This window comes from Heterodontus francisci, chromosome 41 (assembly GCF_036365525.1).
Source record: "Heterodontus francisci isolate sHetFra1 chromosome 41, sHetFra1.hap1, whole genome shotgun sequence".
Classification (NCBI taxonomy): domain Eukaryota; kingdom Metazoa; phylum Chordata; class Chondrichthyes; order Heterodontiformes; family Heterodontidae; genus Heterodontus; species Heterodontus francisci.
Window position 1 is genome coordinate 16,680,674 of NC_090411.1, and position 25,929 is coordinate 16,706,602.

Here is a 25,929-nt window from a genome sequence, read left to right on the forward strand (position 1 = left end):
GGATTCATAATCTCCCCTATGTTCTCTGGGAAATTCCTGCTCACAGGTATCTGTCCAGAATCCACTGAACTCTCCTGCGGCACTCCGACTAGGTGAGGCATTGCCCTTTGGGGACTTCATCCCTGTAGCTTTCTGCAAATGCTGTTAGCAGCTCTGGTAGGGTGCTTCTGTTTGCATTTTACGTTAGGAGGGTATGGGTCTAATTTTTCCAATATTTTGGGGTTGGCTGACCGCACATGAGGGGGTTCTGTTTGGGAATCCTCCTTTGACCTGTCCTCCTGTCCTTTTCGGTCCCTTCTTCCCTAACACTCTGCCAGACCCGTGCTTCTCTGCCCACTTTTGTTCTCGGCAGTGGTCCCTCAAGTCACCAACCTTTTGCTGGAGGGTTCCCCAAAAGCCGGCACAGGAATTAGGGGTGCAGATTTCACTGCAAGTTGGGGCTTCTCCTCAACCTGGCACATGAGGCAACTCCGACAGAACTCCACTACACCTTTTGTGGCGTTTTGGCCAGTCAAACTGTTGTCTGATGCAAGCTTTGGTTTTTCATACACTGACATGTACAACCATTGTAAACTCATTCTTAATATTTCTCTACGATACCTTGGCACCACTAACTGGTGAACCACTGTCCACTCTTTATCCTCAGGTCTGTGAGGAGAGCTCCACTTTCCCATCAGCACCTCATTCTTTACATAGCAATCAGGGACTCCCTCTGCTTCAATTTCAGTTTGGGCAGCTTGTGCTAACTTCCTCTAACTCCCCAAAGTTTCAGACAACATGGTCATCTGTCTGTAGTGTTGGTTCAGCCTTTGAGGGAGCTGGTTTGGCCACGGTCCAAGTCACTGCACAATCAGGGAAAATGCAGGGGACCGTCTCCTGCCACTGCCCTGTCTCTTTGACCTCCTTCGATGTATCTATCACTACTGGGGAAGCTACCACGTTCATCCCTGCCAGATCATTACCTAGGAGCAGGTCAACCCTGTCCGCAGGCAAACTAGGGACAATCCCTATGGTCACCGGTCCCAAAACTAGGTTGCAGTCCAAGTGCACCTGATGTAAAGGTTTGGGTGTACACTGCCCTCCGATGCCATTCACTATCATTTTCGTATTTCCTGTACACTCTAGGGGGAAGGTCATGCCTTTTCCCAGCAAAAGGGATCTGGTGGCCCCTGTACCCCTGAGTATGACGGTGGGCTTGCTTGCCCCACTCGAGGGATATGGGGTTACTCTCCCTTTGGACACAAAATCCTGATCACCTTCAGGGATCTCATTAAATTTTCTTGCACCAACAGCAGTATTTTTTCTGGGTCATACTGCTGTTGCAGTTAAACCCACAGCCTGCTCTGCTGTGCTTCCCGTCAGGGTCCCTTATCCTGCACTGGTCGGGTGTACCCTTATTAACCCTACAGGTCTTCCTCGTCGTTTCCAGCAGTCTGCTCTGAGGTGACCTGCCTTATTACAACGGAAGCACGCAGGTCTCCGGGTCTCACTCCTGCTTTCAGCACTACCTTTTTTTGGCTTTAGGAGGGCCCTCTGTCTGTCCTTTTTTCTCTCCCAGGACTGTTTGGGCTCCTGTCACCCTCCCACCTCTTTTCGGGTTTGTGGGGGTGACCAGGAAAGGTTTTTCCTTGGGCTACGGACTTGTAAATGAGATCGAACTCGCTCATCAACCAAAACTGCGACTTGCCTCACTCCGCATTTTTTGTTCCTCCACGTGGGTCTTTATAGAGAGTGGGAGAGAGTTTTTAAATTAATCGAATAGAATCACTTCTCTTGAGGATTTCATACATGGGCTGTACTTTAAGGGCCCTCAACCACTGGTCAAAAGCTAGCTGCTTGCTCCTCTCAAACTCGAGGTAAGTTTGATCAGCTTGTTTCCAGAGGGTTTGGAATTTCTGATGGTACGCTTCTGGTACTAGCTCATATGCCTCGAGGATAGCATTTTTAGTTAATTCATAGTTTGATTAACTTTCATTTGGCAACAAGGACTAAACCTCATGGGCTTTTCCTGTTAGCTTGCTTTGTAGCAGGAGGGTCCAACTGTCAACTGGCCTTTTTAACTATCCAGTAAGCTTTTCAAAAGTTACAAAAAATGCTTCCATGTCTCTCTCATTGAACTTTGGGATCAATTTTAAGAGCTCAGTACATGGCCCTGAGTTAGGTGTAGTCCCCATATTGGCCATGCTTTCGCTGGGGTTGCCCAGTCGCCCCCTAGTTAATTCAAGCTGCTGTAACTCCCTTTCCTCCTGCTCCTGCAAAATTCTCTTTCTCTCTTTCTCCTGTCTCTCTTTTTCTCCACTCTCTTTTTCCTTCTCTCTGGAATTCCAATTCGAGTTTCATCTGTTGGAATTGCATTTTTACTACCATAACACTGCCTCTGACTCTTCAGGTTCGAGAGAAAATTGGTTGGCCACAAGTCTTAGGATTTCAGATTTCTTAGCTTTGGCATGGAAAGTGATCCCATGCTCCCCAGCCATATTCCTCAACTCTTCCACAGATAGTGTTTTTAACTTATCCCAAGTTACTTCACCCTGGCTTGGGGAGCTACTGGCTTCGGATGCGGACATGTTGGTCAAACCACAAGAAAATCTGTATTGAAGTGTTTTTTTCTTTGAGATCAATTTGGTTTTCCACTTCCAATTTCTCATTTGTGGGTACAATGCCAGACTAGAGCCCCCAAATTTCTGTTATGACTGGGTAAAAAAGAGGTCTCAGGCTCCCCTTTTGTCCCGTCTCTGGTTTGACCGCAACAGGGTTTATCATTTTAACAGTGATTTAACTTAACTCGGTGAGCACTTGCTCCTTTTACTCTAATATATATTTGCAAATGAGACAGGTTTTCTTGAGTTTGAACAAGAAAAATGTAAGTTTATTAACCTTATCGCTCTAAACCAGTTAAAATTAGTAAAATACGCAACATATCCATGCTCACACTCAGACAAGAGGCACACACGCGTACGTAGATACAGAGGGGAAAAAAGAGTTGGGAGGTTGGAGTAGCGTCCTTAATAAAAATGGAATTTAAATACGGAAGTGTAGGCCCGGGCTCCTGAGTTGAAATTCAAGGCTTGAAGTCCTCCCTGGGCTACATGCACAATTTGGCCTTCTCTGGTTCTGGAAGGCCGAAGAGAGGCATTATCCGACCTTGTTGCTGACTGTGAGGATCTGTAGATTTGAGGTCGAGTTGCAGCCATGGCTTCCCTGGGACTTTGCTGGAGAGAGAGAGAGTTCCTTCTTTGGAGTTCTGTTACTGTCTCCTTTCTCAGGCACAATTCACAAACTCGGAGTTACACAAGTAGTCATGTCATGTGACCACCTCTTTGAAGGTTTCATTTGCTGACAATGCAACCACTAGGTGGTGCAGTACTTGCACATGCCTCCCCATGCACTGAAAAGTCACTGTCTGTGATGTTTTTAGAGATACAGCACTGAAACAGGCCCTTCGGCCCACCGAGTCTGTGCCGACCATCAACCACCCATTTATACTAATCCTACACTAATTCCATATTCCTACCACATCCCCACCTGTCCCTATATTTCCCTACCACCTACCTATACTAGGGGCAATTTTATAATGGCCAATTAACCTATCAACCTGCAAGTCTTTGGCATGTGGGAGGAAACCGGAGCACCCGGAGGAAACCCACGCAAACACAGGAAGAACTTGCAAACTCCACACAGGCAGTACCCGGAATTGAACCCGGGTCCCTGGAGCTGTGAGGCTGCGGTGCTAACCACTGCGCCACTGTGCCACCCCTGGCAACGACCAGTAGTAAATATGGCGCTGCTCAATTTATCACAAAAACAAATGAAACCCAAATGCTACAGGGCTGCAATTGCCGATCTATCCCACCCCCAACAGTACCCCGCTCCCTCCTGCCTTCGTGCTTCTCTTCGCCGCTGCCTCCGACATCCGTCTGCTCGCTGCTTGCTCCAAGCCTTGCCACTGATCCCCCCCCTCAGCCACTCGCTCACTGCTTCACCCCCTCCCACCCCCCCCCCCCCCCCCACAACCTGTGTGTCACTCGCTCCAGGCCCCTCTGTTTTGTCTCTGTTCCAGTCTTGCTCCCACTTGCAGTCTCGCGCTCTCACCCCCCCTGTCAGTCTGTCTCCCTGCCTCCCCTGTGTGGGGAAGAATGGCAGGGAAGCTGTGAGGCTGGGAGCAAGTGGCCCGCAGGTATGTGGGGCTGGGGGGTGGGAAGGTGAAGCGGGGAGCAAGCAGCCCAGGGAGGACAATTATTGAGGCAGGGTGCGAGTGGCGAGCTGACGTTTTTGGTTGCGCATGCCTAACACCATACTGACAGCAAGGGTCTGTTCTGCGCAGGCGCAACACTGGGTGTGCTATGATGTCGGCGCTGGCCTGCGTTGTTAGGAGTCACTTTGTTGTTTGAAACAGAAGTTTCTGGAACGATCTTTGAAATTCAAGGCTATTCAGACATACTTGGTTTTGGAGGGGGGGGGGGGCGGGTGGGAGAGGCGTTTGTCTCTCTCAAAGTCAATGGGTGTTTGCTTTTGACGATTGACATTGACAAAACCATTGACATTGACAAAACCATTCTAGTTAATTGAATCAAGGAGTACCCCCATTGTTCTGACTAAACTGGGTAAACACTGCGCAGCTGTCTTTAGCTGCTCTGTTCTGCTTTTTAAAAGTTACTTGTGATTGTGTCCAGTAAAAGGTCTCGGGCAAAGTTCCATATGATGAAATTAATATTTTCCATTTGACTTGGGATTACTGTCACATACTGTATAACAAAATGGCTGGGTCCAGAATAAAAATTGGTTCAATATTGCAGACTTAACCAATACTTATAACCATGCAAGGGACTGTGAATGACTGACTGCTATTCAGAATATTCAGAAAAGAAGTGTCTTTTGAAATGCACCAGTGAAGTAAATTTTTTTACTTATAATTTTTTTATTTATTTCCAAAATATACATTATTCATAAAAATCTGTAAAAATTACATTCCCAAAGAGTTTAAAACAGCATCAAGTCAAAAAATACAAACAGTGCAAAGGTGATCAGTTTCCTTCAATACAATCATGAGTTGCCTCACAACCCTTCCATTTCGTTGTCATGCCATATACATTTTTACATTTACAGCACACAAAATTTTCCCGATACAGTTCGAGGGGTTTCCCATGGATCCAGCCCCTCAGTTCAGCTTGGTGGGGGGACCTTACACTGTGGTCTTTCCCCATTGAGCCCTTGCTGTGGCTGCCCCAAGCTTTAGTGCGTCCCTCAGCACGTAGTCCTGGACCTTGGAATGTGCCAGTCTGCAACATTTGGTCGTGGACAACTCTTTGCGCTGAAAGACCAGCATGTTTCGAGCAGACCAAAGGGCATCTTTCACCGAATTGATAGTCCTCCAGCAGCAGTTGATGTTTGTCTCTGTGTGCGTCCCTGGGAACAGCCTGTAGAGCACAGACTCCTGTGTTACGGAGCTGCTTGGGATGAACCTCGACAAAAAAACCACTGCATCTCTTTCCACACCTGCTTTGCAAAGACACATTCCAGGAGGAGGTGGGCAACCGTCTCTTCCCCACCACAGCCACCGCGGGGGCATTGCGCGGAGGGGGCGAGACTTCGGGCGTGCAGGAAGGATCTGACGGGGAGGGCCCTTCTCGCCACCAGCCAAGCTACATCTTGGTGCTTGTTTGAAAGTTCTGGTGATGAGGCATTCCGCCAAATGACTTTGGCGGTCTGCTCGGGGAACCATCCAACAGGATCCCCTGTCTCCTTTTCCTGCAGGGCCTTGAGGACATTCCGTGCAGACCGCTGCCTGATGGATCGGTGGTCAAAGGTGTTTTCCCACAGAAACTGCTCCACGAAGGATAGGTGGTACGGCACGATCCAACTGCGTGGAGCGTTCCACGGCAAAGTGACCAGGCCTGTCCTTCGCAACACCGGGGACAGATAGAACCTCAGCACGTAGTGACACTTGGAGTTTCCGTACTGGAGGTCTACACACAGCTTGATGCAGCCGCACATGAAGGTGGTCATCAGGATGAGGGCCACGTTGGGTACATTTTTCCCGCCCTTGTCCAGAGATTTCAACATCGTGTCCTTCCGGACCCGGTCCATTTTGGATCCTCAGATGAAGTGGAAAATGGCTCGGGTGACTGCCACAGCGCAGGAGTGGGGTATGGGCCAGACCTGCGCCACGTACAGCAACAACGTGAGCGCCTCGCACCTGATGACCAGGTTCTTACCCACAATGGAGAGAGATCGCTGACCCCACATGCTCAACTTTTGTTGTACCTTGGCTACTCGCTCCTCCCAGGTTTTGGTGCATGCCCCGGCCCTTCCGAACCATATCCCCAGCACCTTCAGGTAGTCTGACCTGACGGTGAAGGGGACAAAGGATCGGTCAGCCCAGTTCCCAAAGAACATGGCCTCACTCTTGCCGTGGTTAACTTTGGCTCCCGAGGCCAGTTTGAACTGGTCGCAGATGTTAATCAGTCTGCGCACAGACAGTGGATCCGAACAGAAGACGGCGACGTCATCCATGTCCAGGGAGGTTTTAACCTGAGTGCCTCCGCTGCCTGGGATTGTCACCCCTCATGCTCGCATCCTTCCTAATAGACTCAGCAAAGGGTTCAATACATCAAACAAACAAGACCGGGGAGAGAGGACAGCCTTGTCTGACTTTAGATTGGATCGGGAAACTTTCCGATTCCCACCCATTGATTGAGACTGCGCTACTGATGTTTGTGTAGAGCAGTTTGATCCAATTGCAGATTCCCTCCCCAAACCCCATTTTGGAAAGCACGTCCATCATGTAGGCATGCGATATCCTGTCCAAAAGCCTTCTCTTGGTCCAGGCTGATGAGGCAGGTGTCCATCCTCCTGTCCCGTACATAGGCGATCGTATCCCTGAGTAGCGCGAGACTATCAGAGATCTTCCTGCTGGGTACAGTACAGGTCTGGTCGGGGTGGATCACCAACTCCAGAGCAGACTTGACTCGACTGGCGATGACTTTGGACAGAATCTTGTAGTCAACATTAAGCAGTGAGATGGGCCGCCAATTTCTGATTTCTGCCCTCTCCCCCTTTCGCTTGTAAATGAGGGTGATGATGCCTTTCCTCATGGATTCTGACATGCTGCCGGCCAGGAGCATACTTCTAGCAGGTCCGGGCCGACCCAGTCCCACAGGGCCGAGTACAACTCGACCGGTGAGCCGTCGCTTCCGGGAGTTTTACTCGTCTCGAAGGACTCGACGGCCTTTGTCAGCTCGTCCAGAGTTAGCGGCTTGTCCAGTCTCTCCCTCGTGCTGTCATCTAAGACCTCTGTGATAGATGACAGGAAGGACTGGGAGGCTCTGCTGTCTGTGGGCTTCGCGTCATACAGCCCAGCATAAAAGGATTTGCTGATCCTTAGTATGTCGGACTGCGAAGACGTTACCAAGCCATCATCTTCCTTCAGGCTGCTGATAACCGAGCTCTCTCTGTGTACCTTTTGGAAGAAGTAACGCGAGCACGTCTCATCCTGCTCGATGGAGCGGTCTCTGGACCGGAAGATGATCTTGGAGGCCTCCTTGGCAAAGAGCGAGGCCTGCTGGCTCTTCACTTCTTCGAGGTCCTCCTTGACCTCGACCCCCATTGACTGCAACCGGAGCAGATTTTGCATACTTTTCTGGAGTCGGGACATTTCCCTCTGTGTCTCTCTCGCCCTCTGAACACCTTTGTGGATGAAGAACCTCTTGATGTTCTCTTTAATCGCTTCCCACCAGTGAACTGGAGACTCAAAGAGGGCTTTCACAGTCCTCCAACCTTTGTAATCCCTTTTGAGTTGCTCAGCGTTCTCTGGGGTCAGCAGTGCAGCACTGAGCTTTCACGTCCCTCTGCCAACCCGCTGGTCGTCCTGAAAGTGACAGTCGGCCAGTAAGAGGCAGTGGTCGGAGAAGTACACCGGCTTGACGTCGGTGGATCCGACCGTGACAGCACGGGACACAAACAGGAAGTCAATCCTGGAACGGGCAGACCCGTCCGATCTTGACCATGTGTATCTGCGCTGCGCTCAGTCTGCAGGTTTGCTGAAGACGTCGTGCAGTTTGGCATCTTTAACCGTTTCTATTAGGAATCTGGACGTAGCGTCCAGTTTGCTGTCGTCACTGCCGGATCGTCCAGCCGCATCGATGATGCAGTTGAAGTCACCGCCTAGGATGACCGGCCTGGACGTCGCCAGCAGCAGTGGGAGCTGCTGGAAGACAGTCAGCCGCTCGCTGCGTTGTACCGGGGCGTACACGTTGATCAACTGGAGCGGAGCGTTGTTGTACATTACGTCTGCTACGAGGAGGCGACCGCCCACCACCTCTTTAACTTGGGAGATGGTGAAGTTACCTCCCCGCAGCAGAATACCCAGGCCGGAGGAACGGCAATCATTAACCCCCAACCAGATCGATGGCCCATGGGACCACCATCGCGACCACTGCCTGTAGGTGCTGAGGTGTGGTATTCCACACTCCTGCAGAAACAGTAGGTCGGCTTTGACCTTGGCGAGGTAATCTAAGGTTGAAACACACCGCGTAGTGGATTTAATGCTACGCACATTAATGGAAGAAATCCTTACAGCCATTTTAAAAAATTTGATTGTTGCTTCCCATACCATTTGTCCTTGCTAGTCGCAGTCCTTCGGGATGTTCCTGCATACCCATCGTGTGCGCAAGCTGTTTCACGTTGGTTGGGCTCAGAAACCCCTCCTGGTTTTTCATGCAGGGTTTGTTCCGCTGGGGTGATATCGGGGCAGTCTTGTAGTCAGCAAGGATTGGGTTGTCCTCAGCTGTTTCCCTCTGTTCCTCCTCGAAAACATCACTGCTCCCGGCCTCCCGGAGCTGAGGTGCGCCAGACGTGTCTTTGCACTCGGTGTCCCGGAGCTGGGATACGCTGGCCATGTCGTTTGGTGTGGCGCTTTGGGGTTTGGGCACGCCGGGCCCATCACAGCTTCCATTGCCCGGGGGCTGGGATGCTTTATCTTCCATCTCCTTGGAGTTCTGCCACCTCTTTTGAAGGGGCCGTCGTTCCAGCATTTCCCCGTCCAGTGAAGAGGAGCTGCTGTAGTCTGTTTCAGAAGGTAGCCTCCTCTTGCCACTGGTTTGGGTGGTGGCCTGTTCCGCTTTTGGATGTTTTTTCTTTGTGGTTTTCCTTTGTACCACTTGCCACTGACCTGATTGTCCATCTGCTGCCTCCTCCTCCATTGATTCTGTCTGTGGAGGAGGGGTTTCCGGGTGCAGGGTAGGTGCTGGGTCGCTGGTTTCAGCTGCCTCCCCTTTCTTCTCCTTCTCAGGTTGAAGTTCCTCATTGCAGGGAAGGTTGCTCGTCTCCTTTCAAACACCGGATGCCTTCGTCGATCTTCTCCCGGCCTTTCCTTGGACCTTGCCGCCTGAGCATAACTGAGGCAGCGTTTGGGGCAGGTTTTGTAGAGATGGCCTGCCGCACCGCACAAGTTGCAACACTTAATTTGCGTACAGTCCTTGGTCTGATGGCCTTCCTCCTTGCAGTTCTTGCAAACAACTGTGCTGCAGTTTGCTGCCACGTGACCAGATTTGCCACAGGTGTGGCAAACTCTGGACTGCCCAGCATAGACCAAGAAGCCTCATTGTTCGATTAGTCTGAGCAGGCAAACTGCAGATTATTGTCTGAATGTTCAGACATCTGCTCAGACTCTAATGTGTGCTGTCTCATTAGCATCATAGTGAGCAAAGTGATTCCAGAAGTTATGTCTTGTCAAATTTAATCTTTATTTCTGTTTATTAAATGCCCAACCTAATGTTCCTCTTTACTACTGGCAAAACAAGCAGCATTTTTTATGTTTGGTTTTGGCAATGTTGTTTTTGACTTGCCAATTTTCTGGACAACATGACCATTGAATGTTGTACAGTCTACTGATGCATTGAGAGATTTTTTGGTGCAAAAAATTGGAATATCCAATAAGTTACATTAAGACTACTTAACAGCATCCTGGGAATTTAGTGCTGGTAAATTTTAAATATCATTTAAATTACATGAGTTTAAGAGCAGTGCAGTGTTCATTTGCTATAATTTTGTATTTGATACATGGTTGTATTGAAATACCATATATTCAAGCTATTGAAAAGTTTGGTAAAATTAATATAACTTGCTTTTTGGGAGTTATGCGTACTTTATTCATTTGCCACCAGGAACAAACAAAATAAAGGTTTTGCCCGTCTCTCTGGCCCTGCAGCACAGTTGTGAAGACTGTCTTTGTACTATGGGAGGACACCTCAGAGGAATCATGCAGCGAGGCGATATGGGTAGAGCTCAGGAATAGGAAGGGTGCAGTCACAATGTTGGGGGTTTAGTACAGGCCTCCCAACAGCCAGCAGGAGATAGAGGAGCAGATATGTAGACAGATTTTGGAAAGATGTAAAAGCAACAGGGTTGTTATGGGTGATTTTAACTTCCCCTATATTGACTGGGACTCACTTAGTGCTAGGGGCTTGGATGGGGCAGAATTTGTAAGCAGCATCCAGGAGGGCTGCTTGAAACAATATGTAGATAGTCCAACTAAGGAAGGGGCCGTACTGAACCTGGTATTGAGGAATGAGCCCGGCCAGGTGGTCGAAGTTTCAGTAGGGGAGCATTTCGGGAACAGCGACCATAATTCCGTAAGTTTTAAGGTACTTGTGGATAAGGATAAGAGTAGTCCTCGGGTGAAGGTGCTAAATTGTGGGAAGGCTAATTATAACAATATTAGGCAGGAGCTGAAGAATTTAGATTGGGGGTGGCTGTTTGAGGGTAAATCAACATCTGACATGTGGGAGTCTTTCAAACGGCAGCTGATTAGAATCCAGGACTGGCGTGTTCCTGTGAGGATGAAGGATAAGTTTGGCAAGTTTCGGGAACCTTGGATAACGAGGGATATTGTGAGCCTAGTCAAAAAGAGAAAGGAAGCATTCATAAGGGCTAGAAGGCTGGGACAGATGAAGCCCTTGAGGAATATAAAGAAAGTAGGAAGGAACTTAAGCAAGGAGTCAGGATGGCTAAAAGGAGTCATGAAAAGTCATTGGCAAACAGGATTAAGGAGAATCCCAAGGCTTTGTGTGTGTGTATCACTCAAAGTGGCAACGCAGGTGGATAAGGTAGTCAAGAAGGCATACGGCATGCTTGCCTTCATCGGTCGGGGCATAGAGTATAAAAATTGGCAAGTCATGTTGCAGCTGTACAGAACCGTAGTTAGGCCACACTTGGAATATTGCGTACAATTCTGTTCGCCGCAGTACCAGAAGGATGTGGAGGCTTTGGAGGGGGTACAGAAGAGGTTTACTAGGATGTTACCTGGTCTGGAGGGCATTAGCTATGAGGAGAGGTTGGATAAACTCGGATTGTTTTCACTGGAACGACGGAGGTGGAGGGGCGACATGATAGAGGTTTACAAAGTTATGAGCGGCATGGACAGAGTGGATAGTCAGAAGCTTTTTCCCAGGGTGGATGAGTCAGTTACTAGGGGGCATAGGTTTAAGGTGTGAGGGGCAAAGTTTAGAGGGGATGTGCGAGGCAAGTTCTTTACACAGAGGGTGGTGAATGCCTGGAACTTGCTGCTGGGGGAGGTGGTGGAAGCAGGTACAATAGCAACGTTTAAGAGGCATCTTGACAAATACATGAATAGAATGGGAATAGAGGGATACGGACCCCGGAAGTGCAGAAGGTTTTAGTTTAGACAGGCATCAAGATTGGCGCAGGTTTGGAGGGCCGAATGGCCTGTTCCTATGCTGTCCTGTTCTTTGTTCTTCTTCTGAGAACCCCTATGGAAACTCTAACAAAATGGGATGATTCCAGTAATTGAAGTTGGAACTGTAAGTCAGTCACTCTATGAAGTTGCTTTGCAGTACCAATGCAGTTAAAGAGGCAGCCTCAAACTGCAAGCCACAAACATGTGCTGTTGTAATTTTGCCAGTGAGAGAATTATATAAGCACTGCATGTCAATTATTGATCTTAAGGGAATATCTACGCACATGACTAGCATTAATGAATAAAGCACTTTCAATTTCAGACCTGCAGTGTCAATTTCAGACATCAAGCACTTCCAGGTTTTGCCCAGCTTGATGCAGAATAAAGCTCCCTAACTTATATCCAATTTAATGGGCATCTCTTCCTGTTCCAGTGTAGCCGTTTCCATTTACCATTCTAATGATCCTTCAACCTGTCATTGCAATTAATATCCAATTTAGAGCTCTTTTTTTGTTGCTGTAGGCTCATGTATTGCCAGCAGACTGAATTTCATCTCATCAGTCTGGGCCAGATATGGTGTCAGAGGAAATGGTCAGTGTTGAACCCACTGTGCCACCTACGTAGTACATTTTTCAGTATCAGTGACAAAAAGGATGGTGTGACAACTTGGGTGCCACAACTTATTTTCTACCCAAACAGTTGCTTAAATGTTCCACAGTCCAGAGTAGCAAAGGTTATTTGTTTTTGGTATCCATAAGTGTGCTGCTTTTGCCCTGTGGTCTAAAGATCACTGAAAAAGGTACTTTTAACATAACCTGTCACCATTCATGGTAATCTGCAGGTTTTGGACCTTTTTAAATGTCATTTTCAGCAGTAACTTCAATGCATCTATCTATATTTTGGAAGAGAACTTGAGCAGAAAATGGTTGAAGAAGATGGGAAAATAACCCCATTTTCTTCTGAAAAGTACTTATGGGTTCCAGTAATTGCTTACCTGCATAGCTCCGATGAGCACTGTTTGTGATGTAATTCACATTTAACCCTTCTACAAGGTTGTACTGGACAATTTCACTCTAAGGCTGCCAGAATGTTTGGCAGCAATATCAATGCGAGTTGCTTCTTTGAGGACAGAATGGGAGAAACAGCAGGCAAAAAAGGTGAAATAATGCAACAATAACAAATTTAATTTGTTTCATTTCAGATCGTGAAGACCAGTCAATCCTGTGCACGTGAGTATTCTTCTGTTTGCCTGTTTTTATCTAAATGCATTTTTTATGATATGACACTAGCATTGATTAAAGTTTCCTAAAAGAAGTCTCTTTCTGTTTTCCATCTTGGAAGAAGTATAGCTAAACTACAAATCTCTTTGCCTGCTGAAGATACAATGTACATGTAAAATACATTCCATAGTATTACCTTCTCTAACAAATCCACACAAAAATGCCATTTTCTAAAGTTGCTTTTGTGCATATTGTTCCAAACAATGGTAACGTTTAAAGAGTAGTTTTGATTGGCTTACATTTGCAAATCAGCTATGCCATGTTATGTCATTGACTTTTTCTAGGATCCAATGTAAATTTTAAGTTGAGAACTATAATGCTAAGAGAATTGGTCTTGAAGATGTAATTGAATGTAATAAATTTGTCCTTTGTAAAACTTTGACAGGAATATTGAGCAGTGGAAGGGTCGAAGGCACCATCAATGGAACCTCTGGGCCACTCTTTGACACTGTAGGCAAGACTTGCCACTAAGGAGCAAGTTGCTCTACCAGTAGGTCTAGACAGGCACTGCAGCATCAGCTATGTTGTTTTGCTTGGAACTTCTGGAAAATACAGCAGTGTTTCTCACTGGACCCAATACAGCTTCACCTTCTCAGCAATGAGTTTTTTTCTCCAAGCCCACTTTGTTAGTATGAGTGGGGATCAACATTGTTGCTTGGGTCCAGGGAATCATCAGGGATATTCTCTACATTCAACATTAGTCTGAGACCTTGTGACTTTTATATTTGTGATCTCGTCCAATGATCGGAAGGACCCTCATTTGTAGCGATGTATCTGAGGCTTTTCCGGCTGCCTTCATGTAACTATTTTTCTTTATTTTAAATTTCCCTCATAGGCAAGTTTTAGCTCCTTATGTTCTTAAGAGCATTGTCTTTAGTCATGACAAGTAGTTGAGTTTCTGATAAAACCCAAGATAGCAAATATAAAACCGTCTGTAAATTTGTTTTAGCAACTGAATCTATCCTGTCCCTCTTTGGGAATTTTTTCCATCTTTGAAAAGCAGGAGGGCATCATCACATCAGACCTTGTTTTAGACTTGAACTGACGAGCAAATTTTCGTAGTATGTTTCAAAACGGGGAAGCCATTCGGTCCATCTACCAACACTGTTCCTTGGCCTATTTCTAATTTACCCTGAATTCCATTTTGATGGGTCTTCTATTCTAGGCAGCCAGACAGTGAATGATATAAGTGTGTAAAGATTAGTCTCTAGTTCTAAGCTTTTTTTATAAAACATATACCTCCAAACCCAGTCTCCACAGTCTCAATCTGGTCCTATATTTAGGAGCACACATGAATCCCCAGTTAATATCCTCCACCCCTGAATACCCTGTTTTAAAAAATTTGTTTCATGGGATGTGGGCATCGCTGGCAAGGTCAGTATTTGTTGCTCATTTCTAATTGCCCCTCGAGAAGGTGAGCAACCACCTTGAACTGCTGCAGTCCATCTGGTGAGGGTATACCCACATTGCTGTTAGGGAGGGTGTTCGAGGATTTTGTTCCAGCGACAGTGAAGCAACGGCGATATAGTTCCAAGTCAGGATGGTGTGTGGCTTGGAGGGGAACTTGCAGGTGGTGTTCCCATGCATCTGCTGCCCTTGTCCTTCTAAGTGGCAGAGGTCATGGGTTTTGGAAGGTGCTATCGAAGGAGCCTCGGTGAGTTGCTGCAGTACGCACTGCTGCCACGGTGCGTCGGTGGTGGAGGAAGTGGATGCTGAAGGTGGTGGATGGGGTGCCAATCAAGTGGGCTGCTTTGTTCTGGATGTTGAGATTTCCCAGTGGGAAACTTATGCCTTGTAGATGGTGCGCAGGCTTTGAGGAGTCGGGAGGTGAAGTTACTTGCTGCTGAGTTCCCAGCCTTTGACCTGTTTTTGTAGCTACAGTATTTATATGGCTGGCCCAGTTCAGTTTCTGGTCAATGGTTAGCCCCAGGGTGATCATGGGTGATTCAGTGATGGTAATGCTGTTGAATGTCAAGGGGAGGTGGTTAGATTCTTGTTTGAGATGGTCATTGCTTGGCCCTTGTGTGCACGAATGTTACTTGCCACCACTTATCCCAAGCCTGAATGTTGTCCAGATCTTACTGCACGTGGACATGGACTGCTTCAGTATCGGAGAAGTTGCGAATGGTACTGAAAATACAATTATCAGTGAACATCCTAACCTCTGACCTTATGATAAAGGGAAGGTCACTGATGAAGCAGCTGGAAATGGTTGGGCTTAGGACATTTGCCCTGAGGAGCTCCTGCAGCGATGTCCTCGGGCTGAGATGATTGGCCTCCAATAACCACAACCTTTGTATTCGGTATGACTCCAACTGATTCCCATTGACTTCAGTTTAGCTAGGGCTTCTTGATGCTCTGACAAATGCTGCCTTGATATCCAGGGTAATCAGTCTCGCCTCACCTCTTGATTTCAGCTCTTTTGTCCATGTTTGGGCCAAGGCTGGAATGAAATTAGGAGCTGAGTCACCCTGACGAAACCCAAACTGAGCATCAGTAAGCTGATTGTTGCTGTTTTAGTGGTGTTTGATGGCACAATTAAGCACTCAATTAATATACAATCAAGAGTACTTGTCTAGTTCATTCTTAGAACCTGTTAGGGTTTTTTGTTCCACCAGCTGTTCATTGTTTCCACATACTTATTATCCTTTAACATTCCTCCTGTATTTCCTAATTACTTTTTACCTTAATTTGTAAGTATGACCCCTTGATTGTGTAGTCAGTGAACAAGTGAATGCATAATGCAAGTGAATGGGTGGCGCAGTGGTTAGCACCGCAGCCTCATAGCTCCAGCGACCCAGGTTCAGTTCTGGGTACTGCCTATGCGGAGTTTGCAAGTTCTCCCTGTGAGCGTGTGGGTTTCCGCGGGTGCTCTGGTTTCTTCCCACAGCCAAAGACTTGCAGGTTGATAGGTAAATTGGCCATTGTAAATTGCCCCAAGTGTAGGTAGGTGGTAGGAGAATGCTGGGGATGTGGTTGGGGATATGGGATTAATGTAGGATTAGTGTAAGTGGGTGGTTGTTGGTTGGCACAGACTCGGTGGGCCGAAGGGCCTGTTTCAGTGCTGTATCTCTAAATAAATAAATAAATAACAACGTAAATTTGCAATAGACGTGTTAACCAGTATCGAGTTAATTTTTTAGGTATCTGATGCTTTTGTTAGCACCAGAATTTTCACAGATTATCCATCACTGGCGCATATGCTTTTTGCAAGCCAGTGCTTACTTGTAACAGGTTTATGAGGTCCGTACCAGAAGACCACTGCAATGACCATCCGGAAGGGACTGCACATTCCAAACGCTCAATTTTATTTGTAAACTAAGCAGTTTCATCTGGAGCCAGAAACAAAGCTTGGTGTGTCAGTGTTTTGTTTCATACAGTTTAAGGCAAAATTTTGTCTGGTTTGACAGGCTCTGGAGACTGTCATGTCTTCGCAAGGGATGTATCTGTGGGCAAACGTGATGATTATCACTCATTCTTGCAACAAACACGGTGAGAGCTATTTCTGGTATCTCAGATACAACGTTGAAGCTAACATTGGGCGGCGCAGTGGTTAGCACCACAGCCTCACAGCTCCAGGGACCCGGGTTCGATTCTGGGTACTGCCTGTGAGGAGTTCGCAAGTTCTCCCTGTGACCGCGTGGGTTTTTGCCGGGTGCTCCAGTTTTCTCCCACAGCCAAAGACTTGCAGGTGATAGGTAATTTGGCCATTGTAAATTGCCCTTAGTGTAGGTAGGTGGTAGGGAATATGGGATTACTGTAGGGTTAGTAGACCGCTCTCAATGAAACCCTGTCTCTGCCAGTCATGGATGAGCTGGACGTACAGCCCCTGGGAAGGACGGCATTACCCCTGAAATCAAGAGTGCCAAGCCTGCTATACTTTCAGCTCTGCACGAACTGCTTTGCCTGTGCTGGGATGAGGGACAGGTACCACAGGGCATGCGCGATGCCAATATCATCACCCTCGATAAGAACAAGGGTGACCGCGGTGACTGCAACAACTACCGTGGAATCTCCCTGCTCAGCATAGTGGGGAAGGTCTTCGCTCGTGTCGCTTTAAACAGGCTCCCGAAGCTGGCTGAGCGTGTCTATCCTGAGGCACAGTGTGGCTTTCGAGCAGAGAGATCGACCATTGACATGCTGTTCTCCCTTCACCAGCTACAAGAGAAATGCCATGAACAACAGATGCCCCTCTACGTTGCTTTCATTGATCTCACCAAAGCCTTTGACCTCGTCAACAGAAGTGGTCTCTTCAGACTACTAGAAAAGATTGGATGCCCACCAAAGCTACTAAGTATCATCATCTCATTCCATGACAATATGAAAGGCACAATTCAGCATAGCGGCGCCTCATCAGACCCCATTCCTATCCTGAGTGGCGTGAAACAGGGCTGTGTTCTCACACCTATACTGGGATTTTCTTCTCCCTGCTGCTCTCACATGCGTTCAAGTCTTCAGAAGAAGGAATTTTCCTCCACACAAGATCAGGTGGCAGGTTGTTCAACCTTGCCTGCCTAAGAGTGAAGACCAAAGTACGGAAAGTCCTCATCAGGGAACTCCTCTTTGCTGACGATGCTGCATTAACATCTTACTGAAGAGTGTCTGCAGAGACTCATTGACAGGTTTGCGGCTGCCTGCAATGAATTTGGCCTAACTATCAGTCTCAAGAAAATGAACATCATGGGACAGGACGTCAGAAATGCCCCATCTATCAATATCGGCGATCACACTCTGGAAGTGGTTCAAGAGTTCACCTACCTAGGATCAACTATCACCAGTAACCTGTCTCTCAATGCAGAATTAAACAAGCGCATGGGAAAGGCTTCCTCTGCTATGTTCAGATTGGCCAAGAGAGTGTGGGAAAATGGCGCACTGACACGGAACACAAAAGTCTGAGTGTATCAAGCCTGTGTCCTCAGTACCTTGCTCTATGGCAGCGAGGCCTGGACAATGTACGTCAGCCAAGAGCGACGTCTCAATTCATTCCATCTTCGCTGCCTTCGGAGAATCCTTGGCATCAAGTGGCAGGACCATATCTCCAACACAGAAGTCCTCGAGGTGGCCAACATCCCCAGCATATACACCCTACTAAGCCAGCGGCGCCTGAGATGGATTGGTCATGTGAGCCGCATGGAAGATGGCAGGATCCCCAAAAACACATCGTACAGCGAGCTCGTCACTGGTACCAGACCCACCGGCCGTCCATGGCTCCGCTTTAAAGATGTTTGCAAACGCGACATGAAGTCCTGTGACATTGATCACAAGTCGTGGGAGTCAGTTGCCAGCGATCACCAGAGCTGGCGGACAACCATAAAATCGGGGCTTAAGAGTGGCGAGTCGAAGAGACTTAGCAGTTGGCAGGAAAAAAGACAGAAGCGCAAGGGGAGAGCCAACTGTGTAACAGTCCTGACAACCAATTATCTGCAGCATCTGTGGAAGAGTCTGTCACTCTAGAATTGACCTTTATAGCCACTCCAGGCGCTGCTCCACAAACCACTGACCACCTCCAGGCGCTTACCCATTGTCTCTGGAGATGAGGAGGCCGAAGTAGAAGTATAAATGGGTGGTTGTTGGTCGGCACAGACTTGGTGGGCCGAAGGGCCTGTTTCAGTGCTAGATCTCTAAATAAAAATAAAATAAATAAATGGATTCAAAGATGCTGGATGACTGAGATAACACTGAGCTGAGATTATAACAGCTGATGCTTTAAGTAGCACGCCAATGCACTTAAACAAACCTCCCTTTCTGCTCAAGGAGCAAGAGTAGGTCATCCAGGAAGCTGGTCTCTTGCCTGGACAAATGCTTCTGCACTCAATTCTAATGTGCAATGTGTTTCATAAGGTAAGAGAAGAGGGATCAAAGCAGATTCTGGTATTCTTGTTGTATGGACGAATTTTGGTGAAATGTTGAACCAAAGCAGCACGTATTTTAAATCTATAGAATAGAAACGCAGAAAATAGGAGCAGGAGTAGGCCATTCGACCCTTCGAGCCTGCTCTGCCATTCATTATGATCATGGCTGATCATTCAACTCAGTAACATGTTCCCGCTTTTGCCCCATACCCTTTGATCCTTTAGACCCAAGAGCTATATCTAACTCCTTCTTGAAAACATACAATGTTTTGGCCTCAACTGCTTTCTGTGGTAGCGAATTCCACAGGCTCGCCACTCTCTGGGTGAAGAAATTTCTCCTCATCTCAGTCCTGAAAGGTTTACCCCGTATCCTTAGACTATGACCCCTGGTACTGGACTCCCCCACCATCGGGAACATCCTTCCTGCATCTACCCTGTCAAGTCCTGTTAGAATTTTATAGGTTTCTACGTGATTTCCCTCTCACTCTTCTGAACTCCAGCAAATCTAATCCTAACTGACTCAATCTCTCCTCATATGTCAATCCCGCCATCCCAGGAATCAGTCTGGTAAACCTTCGTTGCACTCCCTCTATAGCAAGAACATCCTTCCTCAGATAAGGAGACCAAAACTGCAGACAATATTCCAGGTGTGCCCTCACCAAGGCCCTATATAATTGCAGCAAGACATCCCTGCTCCTGTACTCGAATCCTCTCGCTATGAAGGCCGACATACCATTTACCTTTTTTACCACCTGTTGCACCTGCACGCTTACCTTCAGCGACTGGTGTACGAGAACACCCAGGTCTCGCTGCGTATTCCCCTCTCAGTTTATAGCTGTTCAGATAATCTGCCTTCCTGTTTTTGCTACCAAAGTGGATAACCTCACATTTATCCACATTATACTGCATCTGCCATGCATAAGATCACTCACTCAACTTGTCCAAATCACCCTGAAGCCTCTCTGCATCCTCCTCACAACTCACCCTCCCACCCAGTTTTGTGTCATCTGCAAATTTGGCGATATTACATTTAGTTCCCTCATCCAAATCATTAATATATATTTTGAATAGCTGGGGTCCTAGCACTGATCCCTGCGGTACCCCATAGTCACTGCCTGCCATTCAGAAAAAGACCCATTTATCCCTACCCTTTATTTCCTGTCTGCCAACCAGTTTTCTCTCCATTGCAATACACTACCCCCAATCCCATGCGCTTTCATTTTACGTGCTAATCTTTTATGTGGGACTTTGTCGAAAGCCTTCTGAAAGTCCAAATAAACCACATCCACTGGCTCCCTGTCATCAACTCTACTAGTTACATCCTTGGAGAATTCTAGTAGATTTGTCAAGCATGATTTCCCTTTCGTAAATCCATGTTGACTCTGCCTGATTCTACCACTGTTCTCCAAGTGCTCTGCTATAAAATCTTTGATAATGAACTCTAGAATTTTCCCCACCAGCAATGTCAGGCTGACTGGTCTATAATTCCCTGCTTTCTCTCTACCTCCCTTTTTAAATCGTTGGGTTGCATTAGCAATTTGCAGGAACTGTTCCAAAGTCTATAGAATCTTGGAAGATGACCACCAATGCATCCACTATTTCTAGGGCCACTTCCTTAAGTACTCTGGGATGCATACCATCAGGCCCTGGGGATTTATTGGCCTTCAATCCCATCAATTTCCCCAACACCATTTCTCTACTAATACTGATTTCCTTCAGTTCCTCTCTCTCACTAAGCCATGTGTTCCCCAACATTTCTGGTATGATATTTTTGTCCTCCTTTGTGAAGACAGATCCAAAGTATACATTTAGTTGGTCAGCCATTTCTTTGTTCCTCATAATAAATTCCCCTGTTTCTGACTGTAAGGGACCTATGTTTGTCTTCAATCTTTTTCTCTTCACATACCTATGGAAACTCCTTTTGCTGAATTCTAAACTGCTCCCAATCCTCAGGTCTGTTGTTTTTTTTGGCAAATTTATATGCACTTCCTTGGATCTAATGCTATCTCTAATTACCCTTGTAAGCCGTGGTTTGGCTACCTTTCCTGTTTTACCTTTGCGCCAGACAGGGATAAACAATTGTTGCAGTTCATCCATGTGCTCTTTAAATGTTTGCCATTGCCTATCCACTGTCATCCCTTTAAGTAACTTTTCCCAATCCGTCATAGCCAACTCGTGCCTCATACCTTCGTAGTTTCCTTTACTAAGTTTCCTTTGGGCGCCACAGTGGTGCAGTGGTTAGCACTGCAGCCTCACAGCTCCCGGGACCCGGGTTCAATTCTGGGTACTGCCTGTGCGGAGTTTGCAAGTTCTCCTTGTGACCGCGTGGGTTTTCGCCGGGTGCTCCGGTTTCCTCCCACCGCCAAAGACTTGCAGGTGATGGGTAAATTGGCCATTGTAAATTGTACTTAGTGTAGGTAGGTGGTAGTGAATATGGGGTTAGTATAAATAGGTGGTTCTTGGTCGGCACAGACTCGGTGGGCCGAAGGGCCTGTTTCAGTGCTGTATCTCTAAAATAAAAAAAAATTCAGGACCCTAGTCTCAGAATCAGCTACGTCACTCTCCATCTTGATGAAGAATTCTAACATATTATGGTTGCAAGGGGTCTTGCACCACTAGATTGTCAATTATTCCTCTCTCATTACACAATACCCAGTCTAGGATGGCTTGTTCTCTAGTTGGTTCCTCAACGCATTGGTCCAGAAAACCAACCATAATAGAATAAAAGGAAACCATTTGACCCATCCTGCCTGTGCCAGCTCTCTGAAAGAACTGTCCATTAGTTCTACTCCCCTGCTTTCTCCAGAGTCGTATTCTTTTTCCTTTTAAGTTTATCTCCAATTTTCTTTTGAAAGCTACTATTGAATTTGCTTTTATGAGCTCATAATTTCCTATGGAAAAATAATAAACTTCTCATCTCCCCTGACGTTTTGGAAAATGTCCTTTTTCGTTCATGGGATGTGGGCATCACTGGCAAGCCAGCATTTATTGCCCATCCCTAATTGCTTTTGACAACTGAGTGGCTTGGTTAGGCCATTTCAGAGGGCAGTTAAGAGTCAGCCACATTACTGTGGGTCTGGAGTCGCATGTAGACCAGACCAGGTAAGGATGTCAGATTTCCTTCCCTAAAGAACATTAGTGAACCAGATGTTTTTTTACGGCAGTTGATAGTTTAATGACATCATTAGTGAGACTAGCTTTCAATGCCAGCAGCTGCCGTGCTGGGATTTGAACTTGTTCTCAGGCATTAGCCTGGGCCTCTGGATTGCTAGTTGAGTGTTACTGCAAATATGCCACCATCTATCTCCCTTGGGTTACTGACACTTCTAGTGGCAACCAATTCTCCCCACCTATTCTATCATAAGCCCCCTAATTTTGAACACTCCTTTTAACTATCCCCTTCATCTTTAATAAAAACAGAAAGTGCTGGAAATACTCAACAGGTCAGGCAGCATCTGTGGAGAGAGAAGCAGAGCGAACATTTCAGATCTGTGATCTTTCATCAGAACTGGCAACGGTTAGAAAAGTATTAGGATTTAAGCAAGTGAAAGGGGGGTTGATGGGGAAGAGAATAAAAGGGGAGGTTTGAGATAGGGCAGAGGGCAGGAGAGTTTAAATGACAAAGCTGTCATGGGATAAAAGCAAAGGAGTGCTAATGGTTGTGAAAAAGCAGAGTTGAAATGGCAACCAACCGGAAACTCCGGGTCATGCATGTGAACTGAGTGGAGGTATTCCGCAAAGCGGTCACCCAATCTGCATTTGGTCTTCCCAATGTAGAGGCGACCGCATTGTGAGTGGCAAATACAGTATACTAAATTGAAGGAAGTACAAGTGATAGCGATGTTTAAGAGATGTCGTGACAAATACATGAATAGGAAGGGAATAGAGGAATATGGGCCCCGGAAGTGCAGAAGGTGTTAGTTTAGGCAGGCATCAAGATCTGCGCAGGCTTGGAGGGCCGAATGGCCTGTTCCTGTGCTGTACTGTTCTTTGTTCTTTGAAGGAGTGTTTGGGGCCTTGGATGGTGAGGAGAGGAGGAGGTAAAAGGGCAGGTATTACACCACCTGCAATTGCAGGGGAAGTTGCTATGGGAAGGGGATGAGGTGTTGGGGGGTGATAGAGGAGTGGACCAGGGTGTCGCGGAGAGAACAATCCCTTCGGAATGTTGACGGGAAGGGAGGGGAAGATGTGTTTGGTGGTGGCATCACACTGGCGGAGGCAGAAATGGTGGAGGAGGATGATTTGGATGTGGTGGGTGGGGGGAGTGGAAAGTAACGACAAGGGGAACCCTGTTGTGGTTCTGGGAGGGAGGGGAAGAGGCGAGGGCAGAAGTTGACACTGCTGAGGGCCCTGTCAACCACAGTGGGTGGTGGGGTGGTTTGAGGGGAAGTCCTCTGTGGCAAAAGGAAGACCTATCAGAAGCGCTGTTGTGGAAGGTTGCATCATCAGAACAGTTGCGTCGGAGACTGAGAAATGGGAGAATGGAATGGAGTCCTTTACAGGAAGCAGGGTGTGTGGATGTGTAGTCAAGATGGCTGTGGGAGTTGATGTGTTTTATAACGAATATTAGTGGACAGCCTATCCCCAGAGATGGAGACAGAGAAGTCAAGGAAGGGAAGTGTTGGAGATAGACCATGTAAAGGTGAGAGAAGGGTGAAAATTGGAAGCAAAGTTCAAATTTTTCAGTTCGGGGCAAGAGCAGGAAGTGGCACCGATTAGTCATCAGCGTACTGGAAGAAGAGTGGGGGGAGCGGGCCTGAGTGGGACTCGAACAAGGAATGTTCCCACAAAAAGACAGTCATAACTAGGACCCATGCAGGTATCCATAGCAACACCTTTTTATTTACAGGAAGTGTAAAGTTGAAGGAGAAAATTGTTCAATGTGAGAATAAGTTCAGCCAGATGGAGGAGGGTGGTGGTAAATGGGGTCTTGTTAGGCCTCTGTTCAACAAAGAATCAGAGAGCCCTCAGATGGTCCTGGTGGGGGATGGTGGTGGAGAGAAATTGGACATCCACAGTGAAGCGGAGGCAGTTAGGGCCAGGAAACTGGAAATTGTTTTAATGACATGGTGTCAGAAGAGTCATGGATGTAGGTGGGAAGAGACTGGAATGGGGAGAAAAGATGGTCAATATAGGAAGAAATAAGTTCAGCAGGGCTGAACTTATGATGGGTCTACCAGTACAGTCCTGTTCGTGGATTTTAGGAAGGAGGTAGAAGCGGGCTGTCTGGGATTGTTGGGAGAGTTTGGAAGCTGTAGAGGAAAGATCTCCAGAGGAAATGAGGTCAGTGACAGTCCTGGAGACATTGGCTTGATGTTTAGTGGTGGGGTTATGGTCTAGGAGGACCATGCCAGAACTTTGCCACTTCTGTTGAAAGGTCACAGACCCGAAAGGTTAACTCAGCTTCTCTCTCCACAGATTCTGCCTGACCTGAGTATTTCCAGCACTTTTATTTCAGCTTTCCAGCATGCACAGTATTTTGCTTTTATTTACTCCGTTTAATCTTTGCCCTAAGGAGAACAACTCCAGCTTCTCCAATCTGTCTACACAAATAAAGTCCCCCATTCCTGGAACCATTCTTGTAAGTCTTCTCTGCACTCTCTGTAATGCCTTAACATCCTTACTAAAATGTAGTGCCCAGAATTGGCCACAAAATACCAGTTGAGGACGAGTTTTTTTTTTGAAGTTCACCATAACTTCCTTGCTTTTGTATTCTATGCTTCTCTTTATAAAGACAAGGAACCCGTATGTTTTGAAACCACTTTATCAACTTGTCCTGCCACCTTCAAAGCTTTGCCTTTGTGAACCCGAGTGCCTCGGTTCATTTTACCATTTAGTTTCTATTGCCTCTCCTCATTTTTTCCTTCCAAATGCATCATCACAATTTGATCCATAGTCTGACATCCGAAATTTGAGCAATGAAGATTCTCTCACTGCTCAGTCAAGAGAGTTTGTGTGGGTTATCATCATTACGCTTGTTTATGGTGGCCTGTAAATTTACAATGCAAAAATTTTGAATAAGGTTTTTTTAAAAGAATATAATTACAGGAAATATGTTACGATTGACTGAATTATATTGTGATTATAGAGTGGGGAAGAGGTTGAATAAAGAGCATGACAATTAAATTGAAATTTCAGAAATGAGAATGTAGTTTTACTAATTGTGGCTTGAAATGAGGGAAGTTCAGAAGAAAAATATTTAGTTTATATCATTGAGGAAAAAATGCTTCATTTTTTCTCAACTTTTCTTGAATACAGTGATCTATAGCAGCCTATTAGTACATAGGAACAGGAGTAGTCCATTTAGAAACTCAAGCCATTCAATGAGATTATGGCTGATCTGTGACCTAACTTCATACACCTGCCTTTCTCTCATATCCATTAAGACATTTGGTTAACAGAAATCTATCCATCTCAGATTTAAAATTAACTGTTTATCCAGCATTAACTGCTGTTTTCAGAAAAGAGTTCCAAACTTCTGCCACCTTTTGCTTGTAGAAGTGTTTCTAACTTCACTGCTGCAAGGCTTGGCTCTAGTATTTTGGACAATATCCCCAATATTCTAATCAGAATTGTTTCTCTCTAACTACCTATCCATTTCCCTTAATTTTTTTTATTCATTCATTCAGAGGATGTGGGTATCGCTGGCTAGCCCAGCATTTATTGCCCATCCCTAATTGCCCTTTAGAAGGTGATGGTGAGCTGCCGCCTTGAATCGCTGCAGTCCATGTGAGGCAGGTACACCCACAGTGCTGTTACGAAAGGAGTTCCAGGATTTTAACCCAGCAACACTGAAGGAACAGCGATTATAGTTCCAAGTCAGGATGGTGTGTGGCTTGGACGGGAGCTTGCAGGTGGTGGTGTTGCCATGCATTTGCTGTCCTTGTCCTTCTCGGTGGTAGAGGTTGTGGGCTTGGAAGGTGCTGTCTAAGGAGCCTTGTGTGCTGCAGTGAATCTTGTAGATGGCGCACACTGCTATGACTGTGCGTTGGTGGTGGAGGGAGTGAATGTTTGTGGATGGGGTGCCAATCAAGTGGGCTGCATTGTCCTGGATGGTGTCAAGCTTCTTGAGTGTTGTTGGAGTTGCACCCAACCAGGCAAG

At 46.6% G+C, this 25,929-nt stretch overlaps 1 protein-coding gene across 2 annotated transcripts in view; it reads left to right on the forward strand.

The window, feature by feature from the left end:
• The window catches only part of LOC137353276 (myosin-9-like), a 230,608-nt gene that overhangs the window by 96,874 nt on the left and 107,805 nt on the right, over positions 1 to 25,929 (forward strand). For both annotated transcript variants that reach the window (XM_068019373.1, XM_068019374.1), the window contains exon 4: positions 12,897 to 12,924. In XM_068019373.1, the coding sequence (XP_067875474.1) occupies positions 12,897 to 12,924 (28 nt within the window). The remainder of the gene's footprint in view (positions 1 to 12,896; positions 12,925 to 25,929) is intronic.